Consider the following 21,833-nt stretch of genomic DNA (forward strand, 5'->3'; position numbering starts at 1 on the left):
ACAGGATATTTCAGGGGAACTTTCACCTGCTCCCAGTGGGCAAGAGCTGGAGAGAGTTTCCATCACATGTCCAAGCTCCAAGGTGCCTCCAATGATCTTAGGAAGAAATCTGTGGGTATTGGTTTTCTTATTTACAAAACAGGGGTAATATTCATTGCATCCAATGTGATGGTTACACAGAGTTACGTAAAAACAAGGTGTTAACAATAATGACTCTATTTTCAGTGACCAGAGAAATAAGAGGAAATTTTCAAGCATGGATGTAGCTAAGAGTGTGGTGGGCTTCACTTATCCGGTGCTCCTCAGGAACTGGCATTTCCTCAGGAACAGAGCAGCTCAATCCCAGGTAAGTGCTGGTCTTCCCATTTCACAAATGAGGTTCAGACACTTGCTCCAAACCACAAAAAAAAAACACGTGAAGTAGAACAAGGGTCTCCAGCGGGCCATCCTGGACCTCACAGGCCACACTCTTTCCTGCCCACAAAGGCACTTTCTGTGTCAGGCCTTTTTATAATAAAAGGGGTGACTCAAATCAATAAAGTACAAGTTGCTTCCTTTGTTTCTGGAACTAACACCGCCCCGCTATGGCCACCCATCTCCCAGCAGTGCCCTCTTCTCACAGCACTGGCAGGGGTCCCTGGCCACATTTGGGTCAGGGGCACCACTAGAGCAGGACCCAGAACGTATTTTAATGTATACATGCTGCCCATAAAAACAACATCAACAAAAATATGAATGTGTCTTTTTAAATGCCAGTTTCACTAACTCTATATTCCTTCTCTTCACTCACACAGCGGCCAGGACGACAGCTGAGCCACAAGTCTCCTGAAAACCCTGCCTTGGGAGATATTTAGGGGAACTGCGTAGTCCAATGCCCTGAAGAAGGAGGTTCCCCCATGGCCCGCGTGCCTGGCGACTCAGCGTTTCCACCTGTAAAGCAGGACTGGGACCCACAGGAGATTTTTATATCCTTAGGAATGAGGAGGCTGCCAATTGTGCACCTCAAAAATCCCCCGGCCATTGTCAGAGCCTGAACAGGACGAGGGGGCCCCCCAGGAGGTGGGAGCATCTGGCATGGGGGGCAGGGGTCACGACTTCTGTGATGTTCCTCCCAAGGGCGCAGTCTGGGTCTAAGCACTGGGGAACGTGAGGCAACCCAAGTGCAGGGCCGTCTGCAAACCCAGACCTGTGCTCTGCAAGAGTGCCGAGGACAGAACAGCCAGGAAAGAGTGAGCAACTGTGCTGCCCTGAAGGAGACGAAAGACACGCAGAAACTGAATGCATCGGGGGAGGGAGGGATGAATAGGAGGAGGACAAGGAGTTTTAGGGCAATGGAACTGGATGCGTGTCATTCTCCATGTGTCCAAACCCACAGAGTGGGCAAAACGTCTACAGTGTACCGTAATGTAAAGTAAGGACTCAGTGATTATGATCTGTGAGTGTAGGTCCATCCATTGTAACAAATGTACCATCTGGTGGGGGATGTTGATAGTGGGGCAGCTTCGTGTGCAGGAGGCGGGGGTCTACGGGAAATCTCTGCACCTCCCTCTTAATTTTGCTGTGAACTTGAAACTGCCATTAATAAAGTCTTTAAAAAAATCACATAAAAATACAAACATTAAAAAAAAAACCCCTGTAAGCTATGCGTGATTTCAGATGTGACAACTAACGGCATTTGTGATGCTGACCTGTGAAGGATGGGATTGGGACGACTGAACTTGAATGTGGTCTGAGGACTGGTTAGGGGTGATGAGAATGTAAGTTTCCTGCATTTGGTATTCTTACTCTAGTCACGTAGGGGAAGGTCTCTGTTTGTATGAAATATACACTACAGATCTGGGGAGGTGATAGGGTGTCAGGCTGGCAGCTCACTAGGATAAGGTTAAGAAAAAAGAGTTCTTGGTAGCATACTTGCTGGAAATGAGAAGCAGACCGAGGAGGGACAGAGGGAAGCAGCAGCAGCCCACAGGGATGATTAGTTAAAGGAGAAGGAAGTGTCAGGAGAGAGAACTGTGCAGGGAATGTCAGAACATAAAAACGCACCTTGTGGGAGCGCCCGCTGCCCGGACCACACGCTGAAGGCGGCCTCGGCCACACGGCACCCAAGCCTCCCCCTGGGGGTGGGAGGGTGGGAGCCCTCCAAAGTGGAACAATCAAATGCACTTCACACTTGCCAAGGGACAAAGGCCAAAACGGCTCATTGCAGGCAAGGTGTTGGGCCTGAAGGGAGCATCCAGAGGACCGTATGCATGAAACAATGCACAAGCTCAGCAATAACCAGTAAGCCCACACCCACAGCAGCCACACCTGAAATACACAGCCATCTACTCAGCACATGATAGGCACGGCCTACATGGATAAAACAAGAAAACCTAATGAAGGACACATAAAAAGGCCTAAATATTCCTGTGTGGGATGGGAAAAAATAAACACTGCCATGTATTCCCCGAAGTGCTGTTACATTTCCCCTACAGTTATTTATGAATTCAATAGAATCCTAGTTAAAATGTAGACAGCATTTTTAAGAAGTTTAACAAGGTGATTTTGAATTTCACACAGAAGAGGAAACGCGCAAAAAGAGTCAAGATAATTTTGCAATAACACACTAACGGGGAAGTCCTGGTTATACTAGCTGGGTATAAAACCCATAGGTAATAACACAGAAAACAGAAATGTACACACATGCATTTGTAATTATGAGTTTTCTCAGTGGCAGTTCAAATCATTGGGAAAGAAGAAACTATTTATAATGTGAAATAAAATTCATATGTTATTTAAACATAAAAATTCTTCTCTGCCCTTTGGACTCCTTTCTCCCCTCACTGTGCATTGTGTATCTGCATTAGGAATTGACCAAACCTCTGCCATCGGCAGAAAATAGCTGCTCAAGCATAAAGAGAAACATTCTCCTCGCATCAACAAGACAACTCCTTAAAAGATAACATCCCATTGTATATATGTGCCACATCTTCCTTATCCATTCATCTGATGATGGACACTTAGGTTGCTTCCATGTCCTGGCTATTGTAAATAGAGCTGCAATGAACATTGTGGTACATGACTCTTTCTGAATTATGGTTTTCTCAGGGTATATGCCCAGTGGTGGGATTGCTGGGTCGTATGGTAGTTCTATTTTTAGTTTTTTAAGGAACCTCCATACTGTTCTCCATACTGGCTGTATCAATTTACATTCCCACCAACAGTGCAAGAGTGTTCCCTTTTCTCCACACCCTCTCCAGCATTTATTGTTTCTAGATTTTTTGATGATGGCCATTCTGACCAGTGTGAGATGATAAAAAGAAACAAAATTGAGTTATCTGTAGTGAGGTGGATGGAGTTAGAGTCTGTCATACAGAGTGAAATAAGTCAGAAAGAGAAAAACAAATACAGTATGCTAACACATGTATATGGAATCTAAGGAAAAAAAAAAAAAAAGGTCATGAAGAACCTAGTGGTAAGACGGGAATAAAGACACAGACCTATTATAGGTTGGACCCATTATAGAATGGACTTGAGGATATGGAGAGGGGGAAGGGTAAGATGTGACAAAGTGAGAGAGTGGTATGGACATACCACATACGTTTGGTAGATATACACTACCAAACGTAAAATAGATAGCTAGTGGGAAGCAACCGCATAGCACAGGGAGGTCAGCTCTGTGCTTTGTGACCACATAGAGGGGTGGGATAGGGAGGGTGGGAGGGAGGGAGATGCAAGAGGGAAGAGATATGGGAACATATGTATATGTATAACTGATTGACTTTGTTATAAAGCAGAAACTAACACACCATTGTAAAGCAATTATACTCCAATAAAGATGTTAAAAAAAAAAAAGATAACATCCCTCTTGACCTTGTAAGGGGTCACATGACCCAACTTGATGACTTAGATCTGGATTATGTAAACTGTCAATAATATGTCATTTGATGTACCACCCTCTGTCTCAAAAAAACTTACATAAGTGTGCCTTGATTTCTAACTGGCAGAACAGTTCTCAGAGCTTTCTGAGATGTTCTCACTGGGTTATAATCCTCAAATTCAGCTTGAATTAAATTTTCCAATTCTTTCTTAGACTGACTCATTTTTTCTCTATAATAAAATAATGTGGGAAAAAGTGAAGTTGAACTCTAACCCCTAACACTAACTATAGAAAATGCACATGTAGATAAACAACAAGGACCAACTGTATAGCACAGAGAACTATATTCAATGTCTTGTAATAACCTATAATGGAAAAGAATCTGAAAAAGAATATAGATAAATATATTTTATATATATATATGTATCTGAATCACTTTGCTGTACACTTAAAGCAAACACAACTGTAAATCAACTATACTTCAATTTTTCAAAACTCATTAAAAAAAGAAATCACAGATGGATTAATCATTGGAAAGTTTAAAAAAAAGCAGAACTATAAAGCTATTAGCAGAGACTATCTACATAAAGAATAGTTAAATTTATAATCAAAGACGGATTTGCCAAGCAAAACGTAAAACCCAAAAGCCATAAAAGAACTGACACATCTAACTACAGAAAAATCAAACATTTCTATACGATAAACCTAAACCCATGGCTAAGTTATATCATGAATTCCAACTTACAAAAAAGTATGACAAATAGCTTAAGAGAAAAATGAGCAGAGGAAATGATCAGACAGTTCATACTAGAAATCCTCACAGCCAATTAGTACTCTCAACCCAACCAGCAATCAGAGAAATACCAATAAAAATAAGAATCAACAATTTTAAAGAAATTGGTATGGGAGAAGACTCTAGACAATGACTGCTCTCAGAGAAGGCTGGTGAGATTGCAAATTGCTAGAGCATTTTAGGTCAGTCATTTATTAGTGTCCATGAAACTTAAAATATCTTACCAGTCAGCCTGGCAATTATGCTTCCAGGAACCTGTTCTATAGCAATGCAGCACTGAGATGCGTGTGTCACACTGTTCATGGAAGCACTGCTTGGAAACGGGAAAAACTGAAAATAGCCTGCAGGTAATCAGTGCAGGAATGCCTGCACCAATGTTGGTACATTTATGTTGTGGAATATGATAGAAGTGAAAACCATGGCTGGCACGACCCAATTCACGTTCAAAACCAAAAGAAAGCAGGTCTAGGTCCAGATACAACTGACTCTTGAACAACTCGAGTTTGAATTACTAGGGTCCACTTACAGGTGGATATTTTTCAGTAGTGACTACTACAGTACTACATAGTCTGTGCTTGGTTGAATTACACTCAGATTAATCACCTTCCATCCCGCCCTCCCACATTTTTAAGGGTCAACTGTAAATGCTTAAAGAAGCCTCACGGAGAACACACAACAATTATTTTAAAAGTTACCCGGCAGAGGGAGAAAAGGGTGAAAGGGTGGTAAGGGGCCTTTCATATTTTATTCGATGTGCGGATTTACCCTGCATAAATATTTTACGTGCATTTATCTGTGTATTAGGACATGTGAAAACAAACATTAAGCAGAGAAAATAATAAAACATTTAAAACTGTGAAAAATAGTAAGTAACATTTCCAAATACACAGTACCTGATGTACTACTATGTACTTAAATGACGATAAAACATTTTTAATTTAAAAAAATGATACAAGAAATAGGGCATAGGAACCTAAGAACTTAATCTAATAAACCGAGTAGCATATAAGCTCTAAATTTTCTGAAGACAATGCAAAAGGGAAGGTAGATGGTTGTCTAATTTTTGTTATCTGGTAACTCATTTTTGAGCCAGACCACCCTCTGGGTATATATAAATTCTTCAGGTTCCTTCTCAGTGAAAAATCCCACCCAGGAAACTAACCTGTTTGCATTTGGATGCTTTTATTTGCAAACTTTAGTAAATGAAACTACATAATGGCAAAATCATGATTAGCAGAAATATATCTGAAGTTCAGTGGAAATGAGAGTCATCAATAGCAGATGCATAGTAAGAAATCATGCCAGGGAAAAATCAATCCTTTTTACACACACACACACACACACACACACACGCACACACACACATGCACGCACGCACTCCACAAGCACTGGAGAAGTAGGGCCAACATGGAAGGATCAGCTGACCACAGCCCAGGGGTGTTGCAGGGCTGCGACCTTTTGCCTGGTAAAGGCCAACTGGGGCAGCACAAAGCCGGAAGAGAATATATCAGGGGAAAATCTATATCTACAAGCAAGCTGGGCTCAGTGATGCAGACCCACTTCACCTCCTGGGCTGATCCTCATCACATTAGGATGATCTGAGACAATCCTGGCAGCCTCACCAATTGAGACGTGGCAGCCTTCCTGCTCAGAGAGTCCCTACTTGTCACTCTGATTCAAGACTTTCACTCTGAAACGGCTCCATCTCCTTCCTCGCTAAATTGAGCAAATAGCCCAAAGGCATCATTTTCAATCCTCGGGTTCCAGTATCACACACTGTAAATTCCATTTCCACACCTTAAATGGGAAAACTTAAGTTCAAGGATTAGAAATATAAGATATGGGCTCAGACCAGCAATTTGTTTTAACATGATTTCCCAACAAAGGTCATGTCTACCTCTTCTCTTACCTGCAGCTCAAAGTTGGTTTGATCCAGAAATTTTTTGTTCAGCATATCTGCATACTGATTAATCGCTCGCAGAAAGACTCTGAAAGATCAAGAGAAAATTACATAATTACACACTTCTGCTCTGGCACCTTTGGAGGTTTGGCATTTCAATTAGCTACAATCCAAGACTGTCTGGCACGGGAAGTCTCTAAGTCCTGTGAAAAGCTGTGAGGTTTTGCCAGTGAAAAGCCCAGAGAATTATATGCAGACGTTCTCCAAATTAATCAAGGACACACGCAGAATAAAAGAAACAGACCAAAATAACAGTGTGAAAGTAACATATGAAAAATATCACTAAAAACCCTAATTTTTTAAAAAAAGAAAAGGTGCAAATTAAATACTTTTCTCAAGTCACAATGTATTAGTGTTATAAAATTGGTCTTCGCTTAGCTGGCTTTTTAAAGTGAAGCATTTGAAAGCACTATTACACACTGTCAGGCTTGGAATGGTTTGGCATGTCGACTGGAAAAAAATGCACAACCTAAAAGGTGAGAATTATGTTTTATTCGGCGGACAAAATTGAGGACTTAAGCCTAGGACACAGCATCTCAGATCGCTCTGAGGGACGGCTCCAAAGAGGTAAGACTGGGGCCAGGATCCACAGAAGTTTTTGCAACAAAGACCAGGTAGTCAGAACTTCAAAAGATTACTAAGAAATGGACAAATTCTTGGAAAGGTACAACTGTCCAAAACGGAACCAGGAAGAATTAGAAAATATAAACAGACCAATCACAAGTAATGAAATTGAAACTGTGATTAAAAATCTTCCAACAAATAAAAGTCCAGGATCAGTTGGCTTCACAGGTGAATTCTATCAAACATTTAGAGAAGAGCTAACACTTATCCTTCTCAAACTCTTCCAAAAAATTGCAGAGGGAGGAACACTCCAAAACTCACTCTATGAGGTCACCATCACCCTGATACCAAAACTAGACAAAGATATTACAAAAAAAGAAAAGTACAGACCAATGTCACTGATGAATATAGACGCAAAAATCCTCAACAAAATTCTAGCAAACAAAATCCAATAACACATTAAAAGGATCATACACCATGATCAAGTGGGACTTTTCCCAGGGATGCAAGGATTCTTCAATATATGCAAATCAATCAATGTGATATACCATGTTAACAAATTAAAGAATAAAAACCATATGATCATCTCAAGAGATGCAGAAAAAGCTTTTGACAAAATTCAACACCCATTTATGATAAAAACTCTCCAGAAAGTGGGCATAGAGGGAACCTATCTCAACATAATAAAGGTCATATATGATAAACCCACAGCAAACATCATTCTCAATGGTGAAAAAGTGAAAGCATTTCTTCTAAGATCAGGAACAAGACAAGGGCGTGCACTCTTGCCACTATTATTCAACATAGTTTTGGAAGTCCTAGCCACAGCAATCAGAGAAGAAAAAGAAATAAAAAGGAATACAAATTGGAAAAGAAGTAGCAAAACTGTCACTGTTTGCAGATGACATGATTCTATAACATAGAAAATCCTAAAGATGCCGCCAGAAAACTACTAGAGCTAATCAAGGAATGTGGTAAAGTTGCAGGATACAAAACTAATGCACAGAAATCTCTTGCATTTCTATACGCTAACAATGAAAGATCAGAAAGAGAAATTAAGGAAACAACCCCATTTACCATTGTAACAAAAAGAATACCTAGGAATAAACCTACCTAAGGAGACAAAAGACCTGTACTCTGAACACTATAAAACATTGATGAAAGAACTCAAACATAACATAAATAGATGGAGAGATATACCATGTTCTTGGATTGGAAGAATCAATATTGTGAAAATGACTATACTACACAAAGCAATCTACAGATTTAATGCAATCCCTGCCAAACTACCAATGGCATTTTTCACAGAATTACAACAAAAAGTTTCGCAATTTGTATGGAAACACAAAAGACCCGAATAGCCAAAGCATCTTGAGAAAGGAAAACAGAGCTGGAAGAATCAGGTTCCCTGACTTCAGACTATACTACAAAGCTAGAATAATCAAAACAGAATGGTGCTGGCACAAAAACAGAAATATAGATCAATGGTACAGGATAGAAAGCCCAGAGATAAACCCACGCACCTGTGGTCACCTTATCTTTGACAAAGGAGGCAAGAATATACAATGGAGGAAAGACAGCCTCTTCAATAAGTGGTGCTGGGAAAACTGAACAGCTACATGTAAAAGAATGAAATTACAACACTCCCTAATACCATACACAAAAATAAAATGGATTAAAGACATAAATGTAAGACCGGACACTATAAAACTCTTAGAGGAAAACATAGGAAAAACACCCTTTGACATAAATCACAGCAAGATCTTTTTTGAGCCACCTCCCAGAGTAATGAAAATAAAGACAAAAATAAACAAATGGAGATTGATCCTTTGTCAGTTGCTTCATTTGCAAATATTTTCTCCCATTCTAAGGGCCGTCTTTTAGTCTTGTTTACGTTTTCCTTTGCTGTGCAAAAGCTTTTAAGTTTCACTAGGTCCCATTTGTTTATTTTTGGTTTTATTTCCATTTCTCTAGGAGGGGGGTCAAAAAGGATCTTGCTAAAGCAGAAACTAACACACCACTGTAAAGCAATTATACTCCAATAAAGATGTTAAAAAAATAAACAAATGGGACCTAATGAAACTTAAAAACTTTTGTACAGAAAAGGAAACCATAAACAAGACTAAAAGACAGCTCTCAGAATGGGAGAAAATATTTGCAAATGAAGCAACTGACAAAGAATTAATCTCCAAAATATACAAGCAGCTCAATATCAATAAAACAAACAACCCAATCAAAGAGTGGGTGGAAGACCTAAATAGACATTTCTCCAAAGAAGACAGGTGGCCAAGAGGCACATGAAAAGATGCTCAACATCACTAATTATTAGAGAAATGCAAGTCAAAACTATAATGAGGTATCACCTCACACCAGTCAGAATGGCCATCATCAAAAAATCTACAAACAATAAATACTGGAGAGGGTGCGAAGAAAAGGGAAGAACCCTCTTGCACTGTTGGTGGGAATGTAAATTGATACAGCCACTATGGAAAACAATATGGAGGTTCCTTAAAAAACTAAAAATAGAACTACCATATGACCCAGCAATCCCACTACTGGGCATATACCCTGAGAAAACCATAATTCAAAAAGAGTCATGTACCACAATGAAGATGTGGCACATATATACAATGGAATATTACTCAGCCATAAAAAGAAACAAAATTGAGTTATTTGTAGTGAGGTGGATGGACTTAGAGTCTGTCATACAGAGTGAAGTAAGTCAGAAAAACAAATACCGTATGCTAACACATATATATGGAATCTAAAAAAAAAAATGGTTCTGATGAACCTAGGGGCAGGACAGGAATCAAGACGCAGACGTAGAGAATGGACTTGAGGACACGGGGAGGGGGAAGGGTAAGCTGCAACAAAGTGAGAGAATAGCATTGACATATATACACTACCAAATGTAAAACAGATAGCTAGTGGGAAGCAGCTGCATAGCACAGGGAGATCAGCTTGGTGCTTTGTGACCACCTAGAGGGGTAGGATAGGGAGGGTGGGAGGGAGACGTAAGAGGGAGGGGATATGGGGATATATGTATACATATAGCTGATTCACTTTGTTATACAGCAGAAACTAACACAACATTGTAAAGCAATTATACTCCAATAAAGATGTTAAATAAAAAAAAAATCTACAAACAATAAATGCTGGAGAGGGTGTGGAGAAAAGGGAACCCTCTTACATTGTTGGTGGGAATGTAAATTGATACAGCCACTATGGAGAACAGCATGAAGTTTCCTTACAAAACTAAAAAGAGAACTACCATATGACCCAGCAATCCCACTACTGGGCATATACCCTGAGAAAACCTTAATTCAAAAAGACACATGTACCCCAGTGTTCATTGCAGCACTATTTACAATAGTCAGGACATGGAAACAACCTAAATGTCCATCAACAGATGAATGGATAAAGAAGATGTGGTACATATACACAATGGAATATTACTCAGCCATAAAAAGGAATGAAATTGGGTCATTTGTAGAGATGTGGATGGACCTAGAGTCTGTGATACAGAGTGAAGTAAGTCAGAAAGAGAAAAAAAAATATCGTATACTAACACATATATGTGGAGTATAGAAAAATGGTACAGATGAACCTATTTGCAGGGCAGGAATAGAGATGCAGATCTAGAGAACGGACCTGTGGACACGGAGGGGAAGGGGAGGGTGGGATGAATTGGGAGATTAAGATTGACATATATACATGACCATGTGTAAAATAAATAGCTAGTGGGAACCTGCTGTATAGCACAGGGAGCTCAGCTTGGTGCTCTGTGATGACCTAGATGGGTGGGATGGAGGAGGCGGTGGGAGGGAGGTCCAAGAGGGAGAGGATATATGTATATACATACAGTTGATTCACTTCATTGTACAACAGAAACTAACACAACACTGTAAAGCAACTATATTCCAGTAAAAAAAAAAAAAAGAAAGAAAGAAAAAGAAAATCAGATATCTCAAGGAATTTAGTGTTTTTCATATATGGGAAGATATGAGTCTGGGCTCACTGAAATCATTCCTTTGATATGCACCTCAGCTATCTGGGGCCAGTATCCTGTGCTCTCTCATCCTGAGTTCACTCAGGGCTCACCACAGGGGTGGCTATAATGTGATGGCTTGATGGCTGCAATATCCTTTGTTTACTGATATGGCAGGCAACATTTTTTTTTTTAATCGATAAGTGAAATATCATCAAGCTTGGACGTATGGCTTACTTCAGTATCATTTGTCCTATATGCCAAATGCTAATTTTAGTCACTGTTTACTTGTTTAAATAAAATTAAAAAGCTTTAGTAGATATGAGAGTAATTTGACAAGAGTTTTAGCAGGAATTTTAATTCATTGATAAGGTACCATTTTAAGAACACAGGACAAAATATCACACCCTTCCATACCTTGACCTTTCCTTTTCCGTGATGAAATATATTATACAACTCAGGGTTGTCACAAATGACTCCAGAGTACTAAGTGTTTCATAAGGTTGTTTGTTCAGTAGATTTGTTTTATTGCTCTGGAGAGTGTTTACAACAACAGAGCTTAGTCCTGATACTTCTTTTTAAATGACCCTTCTCCCTCTGCACAAAGGCAGGACGCAAGAGGAATCAGCATTAGGTCGCAGATAATAAACTTCATTACACTTCGTCTATTTAGACAGCAGGAAGCAACCAGAGTGTAAGAGAAATCTAGGTTACTTACTAGGAACTGGTGCTCTCTGACAACAGGATCTCTTTAGCTACGCAATGCCTGGAGAAGCTCCCCAGCCCTGACAGTCCCAGAGCCACTAAAGGCCAGTTAGCCTGGGAGGAGGGAGAGAGGGAAGGTCCACCTGGGGCTTTAAGGAGGTCTCCATCACCACCTCCCACCATCACCTCCTGTCCAACACCCGCTATCATGCAGCTTTCTCTGGCATAGCTCAAAGAAAGAGGATTTGCAGACATCATTTCATTAAGAGACCTATCAGGGATCCAGGACCAAAACGAGTATGACAGATGACCTGTGCCGGAGTTTGCTGTCTTAGTGGCTGAAGGAAACCATAGCCGGCGTTATCTGAATTCTTCCCTGAGGATGTTGAGACATAACCAGAAAGGAGGAATTGGTGCTGCTATTGACTATGAATGGAGGCAATGGGCGCGCTGGCTTGTCCGCTAACCAGGAGCACGGAGTGGGCAGCAGCATCAGCCATAGGGGGGCCAGATTCTGCCACTATAGGATGCCTAGTTAAACTGGAAAAATAGATCTTCTGGCTGAATTTCATAATTTATTGAAAAAAAAAGCTGAATACAGGGCATTGAGGGCATCCTGACAAATTAATCCAGGACCAGGACAAAATCACTAGATTCAGGATACGCCTCATATATACAGGTCACGTCACCTGGCAACCGTAATCAGCCCTCCAGTCTTGGGCTGAGGTTGCCCATGTCATGTTCGGTCCTCAGAAGTACAGGATGCGTGGCTCAAGAGAAGATGCTCTACCCGGCCCACGTGACCCTTGGCAATTGTGTTCCATAGCATCTGGGGATGTGCACTGCACTGACCCCAGCAACCGGAGGAAGCCCCAGGTGTCAGTGGAGTAAGACAACTTCCTGTCATGGGGCGGAGAGCGGCTGTCATACAGCACAAAACCACTAGGCTTACGGCCAGGGACATTTTCTTTTTCCCCTTAACATTTCCTTCCGCTTCAGAAATTGGCCGTTCACTGGCGTAGCCCAGAGTCCTTACGAGCTTTAAGGAAGCCACTCCCTCCAGCCCTCTATGACAATAACGACAAGTTCACTAGGACATGCATTATTATTACGGGCTAATTATTGTGCCTCAAGATAGCACCCAAACAGCTGCAATATGCTACTTCTAATTAAGCTCTGGAACAATTTCAGCTAGTTAAATAAAGATATTGCTCAAAATGACTTAAAAAAAAAGATGCCATGCTGAAATAATATGAAGGCTGAGCAAAAACTTTTTAATGAACTGACAACTGAGAAGGAGCAGTGCTGAGAGAGATTCTATAATTTAGAGTCGCTATAAATTTTTTAAAGAGCCAGGACAAAAAACCAAATAACACAGAATACAAGTTGTAGGGGAAAAACTAAAGGGATGATCAAATAAAAACCATCATCAATGCTGCAACAGAGGTGAGCCACTCAGGCTACAGGTATCAAGGGCCACCTCACTTCTGCAGAACCATCCGGGACACACATACATTCCATCCTACCTTTCACACTTGATGGGATTAAAATCTTAGCAATGTTCCAAGTCCACTTGAACACAAATCAATTAACTAGGCAAAAAGAAACATAAACAGAGGCTAACTTTTAGGTAAGAATATTCAATATCTGCTGTAATTCATGAGTTATTTCTAATAACTATCAAACTGAGGGAAATAAGTATGAAAATCACATTAGAAACTTTTGCGTAACAATCTGCTTTCAGTCAAAGATTATGGAAAGCATCAGAGCTAAGCCAAGCGATTGGACAGCAGGATGCCTTACTAGTCTGAAATGAAGGGTTTCAGCCCAGCTCAGCAGAGGGGAAGAGCAAGTCTCTTCTGTCGGGGAGCAATGAGACGGAGAATGGGGTGCAAGTGGGCTCTGCTCTGCGTCCCTGGCGACCCTGTCCACGCTGGGCACCGCTGGAGTTGCACTCAAGGACAGAGAAGCCCTCCAGACTGTTCCCAAACGGTCCTGTTTATTCACCCACGTGTCTGCAATGCCAAACTGGCATCTGGCACATCACATATGTTCACTATGTATTAGCCACAGGAAAGAATGAATGGATGAATATGGATGGATGGATGGATGGATGGATGGACGGATGGATGGATGGATGGACGGATGGATGGATGGATGGATGGATGATGGATGGATGAGCTGGCCCAGAAGATCAGGCCCTGACCCACATCAGAGGGTTCAGGGAGGCTAGAATATTTGGTAGCCCCCGGCTCTCCCTGGAGTCCTTGCATTCCGAGTAGATTTTCCACTGTGGGGTTCCGCTCTTTAGAGGTTCTCGATAACCACATTTCTCATTAGGCATTTGCCATTTATGGCTGGGCACTGCTCCCCTCCACTTCTGGAGCTGGTTCCTTAATGGAGGGAACCTCGTCTTTTACACATCAGGATCCCCCAAAGCACATCTTACCGCTGTGCATATTTAGAAATGTTCTGATCTAAGGGAGCATCAGTTTATAACTGCACTAACAGATGTCTCAGAGCCAGTGGTATGTCCAGGAACTCCTACCACACAAACAAACACCCATACACACACACACACACACACACACACACACACACACACACACACTCAGAGCCTGCTCTAGAGGGGAGGGGGAGTCCACCCTCTGGCAATCTGCATTGGTGTTTATTCTCTCCATCCAACATTACTGTACATAAATGTCAGGACCCAGTGAATAGAGGTCATGCCTACTGTTCATAATGTTCCCAGTTCCCAAGAACACGAGAACCAGATGCTTGTAGGGAGGGGACAGAGAACACGGTGGGTGGAAGGCAGGGAGCAGTTCAGACAGGTGTTGCTTTGACTCTGCCAGAAAAGAGAGGGAGTGGAAGAGATGTGAACCAAGCAAGTCATGTCTCATTCTGAGCCGCGAGAGTGAAGTAATTTCTAAAAAACGAAGCTAATGGTGTGAGAACTAAAGGCTTTCATGGATGCTGTCCCACACGGTCAAAATGATTAAGAAAAAGGGCAAGCCAATATTTCACAGAGCTCTTTTCAATCATTTTTAATCTATGAAAGGATTTATTTATAATCTAAACATTTTAAAGGTAAAACCAAACACACAAACTAAATAATGTAGAGAGAGCCACAGGCAAATCCCCCAAAGATTCAGAAGCCCTAAGGTCTAGATGTACTGTCTGTAGACATTCAAATTATCCAAGACAAATGGCTGCACCTTTTCTTGTTAATGGCTCCATGGAAAGAACTCCATCTCACTCTGCTTGGTAACTGACACCTTCCTGTCTCCAGAGAGTCAAGGTCACCACCTTTACCCCTCTCGTCACAACGTTATCCATTTTAAATAATCTGGGGGCCTGGTGACACAGAGATCATTCATTCCCAAAGCTCATACAATTAAAAACAAACAAACAAAAAAGCCCAGGAAGTTTTCCTTGACTTCCTTCTCTTCTACATGGACATTTAACTGCAGTGAGCTGCCACTGGAAACAAAATGCTGCGCTGTAATTCCTGATGGTGTCAAATACGAGTTTAATTGTCTACACACACAGACACATCCAATCACAGTTTTAATCTAATTATTTCTATCAACTATTATCTATCTATCTATCTATCTATCTATCTACCTATCTATCCATCCATCTATCCATCCATCCATCTATCTATCCATCCATCCATCTATCCATCTATCATCTATCTACCTACCTACGTATCCATCTACCTATCTATCCATCTATCCATCTATCTATCTATCTATCTACCCATCCATATCTCTCTCTTTACATCCATGTAAACATTTGGCTAGAAGACCTTCAAAAGGTGCCCAAGTTTTTGAGATTCTCCTTTTTTCAATCAACACATAAAGGTACTAAACTATGGGGCCTCTAAACTCTCTTGAACTTTAAATCTCAGGTTGTTTTTTTTTTTCTTTACCTTCGAGATTAAAGGTAAGGAAGATGTACTGCCACATAATTCAAAGTCCTTTGAACACTATGACGTCGGCTGACGCTTTACAAAATGGTAAGTAGCATTTGGTAAAAAGGGGACACAAGCCCCATGACTCGACTTTTGCATGTGTTCGCGAGAAGGCTGGGTGAGGAGGGGCGAGGCTCTGAGAAGGAGGCAGCTGCCGGTTTCCAAGTCTCCCAACCACAGGCGTTTTCCAGAAGCCAGCCCCCGGCCTTGCCTCTCACCCACATCCCCACTGTATTCCTGCACAAAAGGGCCAAGGCTGTCTCGTGAGCTCCAGCAGGGGACCGTCCCCCAAAGCTACCTATTGGAAAGCAATGTGTGCTGAGCAACCAAAGTAGCACAGTCCTAAATAATTATGCGTTAACTGAGAAGAAGGGAACTTAGAAAGCGGAACATAATCAGAAACCAATTTAACTACTAGAAGCTCCTGGCACAATTACAGTCCCTAAAATGACTTTATTATGACAGGGCCACAGGCATTTCTGTATCTCTGTTACCCAGTGTTCGCTGCCAATAAAACTGGAAGATGAGAGGCCTTATTACTACAGAGAGAAATACATCTATCGAGAGATGCCCTGAGCTTCCAGGGCAAGGCAAAGCCCCATTTCTCAAATGGTGAAGCTGTGGGACTTCTCTTATTCCTTCTCTAAACTTACTTTAAGCTATATAATTAGATTGTACAGTTCAATATGAGGGCATTTAAATACCTCTGGCATTCACATAAGAGCCGCTCTGGGGGAAAAAAAAATCTGCCTCTTTTAACAAAATGTTTTGCCCAAAGTGGTTAGAAAAAAAGGCAACAAATGTAAAGCGATGCATCCTATCCCTGTAGAACAATAAGTCAAGGAATCGTAGCTGGAAATTTGCCTGAAAATGATTTCCGCATCGTTCAGGAATGCTGGGAAGGAGAGGCAACTTCAGGTGAAGTGATGAAAGCGGTGCAGAAGCTGCCACTTCAATTCCAAGGGACGGACGCTTTCCTCCAGCTGATCGGTCTCCCGGCACCTCCCACAAGCAGCACGGCGTCAAGTCAGTGTCTAAACAGCATCAGCCACTTGCCCTGGTGGGATCTTGGGTGAGGAACGAAGACCACATGAGCACAGAGAAGTGACTTCTAGGAAAGACCCTGGTGTGTCTCGAGGTGAAGTGATGCACACAGAAGGTGGGGGGCTTTGGTGGGACCCGCTTCCAGTCTTTGCAACTTGGGAAACAGTGGGAAGACCAGTGTCATGAGAACTTTCTGGGAATGAGGCTGGAAGAGTTGGCTGGGGCCGTGAGAGGTTGGAGACACCAAGGTGCAGAATCTGCACCTCTGACGGTAGGCAATGGGGGCCCTGAAGACTTTAAAGCAGGGAAGAGGCCAGAAAGGCAAAAGGGTCAGCCGCCCTTGTTTCCTGAATGCATGAGATTTCCTCATTTCTTTTTCAAATCAATAAGCCTTCGACATCCATCAGACTCCTAACTAAAATGCAAATCGCTCTGAACCTTTCTGCTGGCCAGCTCTGGGAGAAGTGGGCTCAGTCCGTGAGGCCCAGGAATACAGAGAATTCCCAGGGAGGGTCTGCTCCAGACTAAGAAGGTCTCATCGCTGCTGGGGGGGGGTCTCCTGGAGCAGACATCTGTGGGCCCTGGTCTGCAGGTCCGTCTCACGCTCAACACACTGGTACTCTGGATGCATGGTCTGTCTCCTGTCTCAGGTTCCGGCCAAAACAGTGCGTGTTGCGCACGAACCACAGTGGGCTGAAGGCGAGACATCCTGAAAGTGGTGGGACCGACCACCGCTCTCTGCCTCTGCCACTTGACCACCCCCCTAACTTTCTGCTGCTTTGCTGGTGAGCATTTTCTGAGCACCTTGTAAGTTCCAGGCAGTGTTGTTACGTCACAGACATCACTGTGTGTGATACTCACGAGTCTTGGGGGGTATGAATTACCTAATATTTTACAAATAAGGAAACGAAAGCTCAGAGGGGCAAAAGTCCATGTTCCTTACAGTAGGCTTAGATCAAGGTGACAACGGGTCACAATTATGCCACCTTCCTTAGGAGCGTCAATCAGTGAGGTCAGCATGATACAAGTATAACCCTGCAACTGTGTTCCTTTTACACTGTATTGAGGAAAATCTCCAACACACGCAAAAGTAGACAGCAAAAGAGACCCTCGTACTCCTCACTCCGCTTCAACAATTACCACTTTCTGCTCATGCTTGCTTCCGCTCTCCCCCATCCTGTCCCCCTCCCACATTATTACTGTTGTTGTTATTTTTAAACAGACTTGATTCCTAAGGGCAGCTTTAGGTTCACAGCAAAATCGAATGCAATGTGCAGAGAGTTCCCCATCCCCGCTGGCTCCTCCACGGCTGACATCCTGCACCAGGGCGGTACCTGCGTTCTAACTGATGGACTTATATTGACTCATCATCATCACCCAAAGCGCAGAGTGTCATTAGGGCTCACTCCTGGGGTCGTACATTCTATGGCTTTGGACAAATATACAAGAACACATTTCCACCATGACAGTATCATACAGAATAGTTTCACGGTGCTAAAAACCCTCTGTGCTCTGCCTTTCCATCCTCCCCCTCCCACTGCGCCCCTGGGAGCCACTGATCTTTACTGTCTCCATAGATCTGGTTTTTCCAGGATGTCATTTTGTTGAATCCCACAGTGTGTAGCCTTTTCATAGTGGCCCCTATTATTTTTAGAATGTTTTCTAATTTTTCCCAGGTTTGAGACCCTTAACATTTAAGGCACTTTACAGCAAAGACTTGAAACACATTCTCTTGTTAATCTCTTTTCTAACTCATCTGGGCAGCAAGTGCCTGCCGTACACAGAGTTCATGGGTCATCGTGGCTTAAAGCACGTCCTGCTACATAGCCCGGGCTAACGCTCAGGAAGCACCTCTGCCCCTGATGGGCCGGATGGTTTAGGGTGGGTCGCTCTATGGAAAATGAGTTATTAGCACACACCTCACCACGCTTTTCTGACGTCTCCATGTCTGTGATGCGGCAGTTGTCTCATGAACGGCATCAATTACTGTTACAACTAATACACACCCACCCCTGGTTTCTTCCCATGCTACCTACAACTCTCTCTCCCATCCTTCAAAGCAATGTTCCACACAGCCTAATTTTGTAAATAAAGTTTAATTTCTTTTTTTAATAAAGGCTTTAAAAAAATTGTGGTAAAGTACATGTAACACAAAATCGACTATCTTAACCATTTTTAAATGTACGCACGTTTTGGTGGCATTAAATACGTTCACATTGTTGTGCAACCATCACCACCATCCATTTCCAGAGCTCTTTTCATAAAACAGAAACTCTGTCCTGATTAAACAGTAACTCTCTACTCTCTCCAGCCCCTGGCCCCTGGCAACCACCCTTCTCTTTTCTGTCTCTAGGATTTTGATTACTCTAGGGACCTCACAGAAGTGGAATCCTACAATGTCTGTCATTTCGTGTCTGGCTTACTTCACTCAGCATAATGTCCTCAAGGTTCATCCATGCCGTAGCATGTGTCAGAACGTCCTTCCTATTAAAGGCTGAATAATATTCTACTGTATGGATAACGCCACATTTTATTTACCCATTCATCCATGGATGGGCACCTGGGGTGCTTCCACCTTTTGGCTACAGTGAAGAATGCTGCTGTAAACATGGGTGAACAAATATCTCTTCAAGTCCCTGCTTTCAATTCTTTCGGGTCTATACCCAGAAGTGGAATTGCCAGGTCAGGTGGTAATTCTATGTTTAGTTTTCTGAGGAACCTCCATACTGTTTTCCACAGCGGTCGTACCGTTTTACATTCTGGCCAACAGTTCAAGGTTCCAATTCCTCCACATCTTTGCCAACGCTTGCGTTTTTTTGTTTTGGGTTTTTATGTTTTTGTTTTTGTTTTTGGATAGTAGCCATTCTAATGGGTGTGAGGTGGTATAAAGTTTTCTTAGAACACAACCACGTCCTTTCATTGAGGGATTTTCTATGGCTGTCTTCGCACGACAAAGGCAGTGTTGAACAGTGATGCCTGCAAAGGTACCTGGCCCTTAACAGAAAGTTTTGCCAACCTCTGCAAAGCTGTGCTTCAGTTCTGATCTGTCCTCTACACAGAGTTTTTGGAGAGTTCTTCACCTATTTCAGGAGAGAGCCAGGGCTCTCATCTGTTTCTTGGCATCAGAAAAAAAAACTTGTTGATCAGACAGATGTTAAAAAGCCCCCTCCAAAGCTTAGAGAAAGCAGCTTCCCTCTTTGAGCCTGGAAGTGGTGTTACTGAGAGTTGGGAGAGGGACCTCCCTGGCGGTCCAGTGGCTAAGACTCCGCGCTTCCACTGCAGGGTGTGAGGGTTTGATCCCTGGTTGGGGAAGATCCCAAATGCCGCGACGTGTGGCCAAAAAAAAAAAAAAAAAAAAGAGTTGGGAGAAAAATGATTTGGAAACCAAAGTCGGCAGGTTCCCTCCATCTGCACCTCCAGGGCACCAAGCATGTCTTAACTAACAGTTTTATTTCAGGGTCAAGTTTTTTACATGTATAAAGCCACCCTCTCCCTTTACTCTCTAGTACCTCCTTCTTCTACTTTCCTCTCCATCCCCAATCCTGCCTGCCTCACCTATTTCAACATCACACAACATCACAAAATAAGTGTTGGCTGATTTAGGGACATCCTGGGTAAAGGGGGAAAATCCCCAAGACAGACACATCAGGAAGTCCCAACAGCAAATGCTAAGAAGTGAGATGTCTCCATTGATGGAGGGGCCATGCAAGGGACAGGCATATCCCCATTCTAGAAGCAGCCATGGCGAATAAGCGAGGGTCCCGGCTGACCCCGGAGACCCCAGCATCCATCTGGCAAGCCCCCTCCCTCCTCTCCCAGGGTCCTCCTGTTGTTCCCGTGATTGTAACCAGAGGCGTCAGGACAGCCATGGTGGATCTGCCCAAGGACAGCCACGGGTGGGTAGGCTAGGGGGCAGAGGAAGCGGGAGGGAGGCGTGACCACTGACCCATCCCTTGGCCATACGCCCCGACTGCCCTGGAAGACGTGCTTTCCAGGGTGTAAGAGCGTGTGTACCTGTCACCGAAGTATTTTCTGAGTTCCAGACATGTGGGAGTAGGGGGTGGCGGTAGAAATGAGGACTCAAGAGTTGCTTTTTTTTTTTTTTTAAGCCACAGTCAGCACTCTTTTTTTTTTTTTTTAATTTTTTATTTATTTATGGCTGTGCTGGGTCTTCGTTTCTGTGCGAGGGCTTTCTCTAGTTGTGGCAAGCGGGGGTCACTCTTCATTGCGTGCGCGGGCCTCTCACTATCGCGGCCTCTCTTGTTGCGGAGCACAAGCTCCAGATGCGCAGGCTCAGTAGTTGTGGCGCACGGGCCTAGTTGTTCCACGGCATGAGGGATCTTCCCAGACCAGGGCTCGAACTCGTGTCCCCTGCATTGGCAGGCGGACTCTCAACCACTGCGCCGCCAGGGAAGCCCCAAGAGTTGCTTTTTAGTGATGAAACATTTTGGAAATAAGTAGTGGTGATGGTTGCACAACAAGGTGGATGGAATGAATGCCACTGAACTGTATCCATATATACAGTTAAAACAGCAAATTTTATGTTATATATATTTTACCCCAATAAAAAAAAGAAAAAGAAAAAGAAAAACATGAGAAGGGAAGAGAACAGGGTATTTCCAGAAACCGCAGCAGGGGGAATTCTGATTTTTCTGTTCATAACCCCACCATCAGTATGATGCAGTGCCATGATTTAAAAACAAACAAACAAAAATAAACCAACAAATGAAGAAAAACCAACTTGGGAATAAGAACTTCTGAATTTTCCTCCCCGGAACCAGTTTGTTCAGATTTATTTTGGGAGGAGGCAGGGCATTAAAAAAAAAAGTGTGAATATAAATAAATAGAAACCTGATGATGACACCACCCACCCACCCAGAGGCCTTTAAGATCCTAGTACGTCATTTCTCACTTAACCTGACACATGACAGAGGTCACCTAACA

The 21,833-nt window shown here is 42.7% G+C and overlaps 1 protein-coding gene across 2 annotated transcripts in view; it reads right to left on the reverse strand.

Moving 5' to 3' along the window:
- DOCK1 (dedicator of cytokinesis 1) overlaps nt 1-21,833 on the reverse strand; it is a 530,116-nt gene that overhangs the window by 113,187 nt on the left and 395,096 nt on the right. For both annotated transcript variants that reach the window (XM_036828289.1, XM_036828290.1), the window contains exon 30: nt 6,562-6,640. In XM_036828289.1, the coding sequence (XP_036684184.1) occupies nt 6,562-6,640 (79 nt within the window). The remainder of the gene's footprint in view (nt 1-6,561; nt 6,641-21,833) is intronic.

This window comes from Balaenoptera musculus, chromosome 16 (assembly GCF_009873245.2).
Source record: "Balaenoptera musculus isolate JJ_BM4_2016_0621 chromosome 16, mBalMus1.pri.v3, whole genome shotgun sequence".
Lineage (NCBI taxonomy): Eukaryota > Metazoa > Chordata > Mammalia > Artiodactyla > Balaenopteridae > Balaenoptera > Balaenoptera musculus.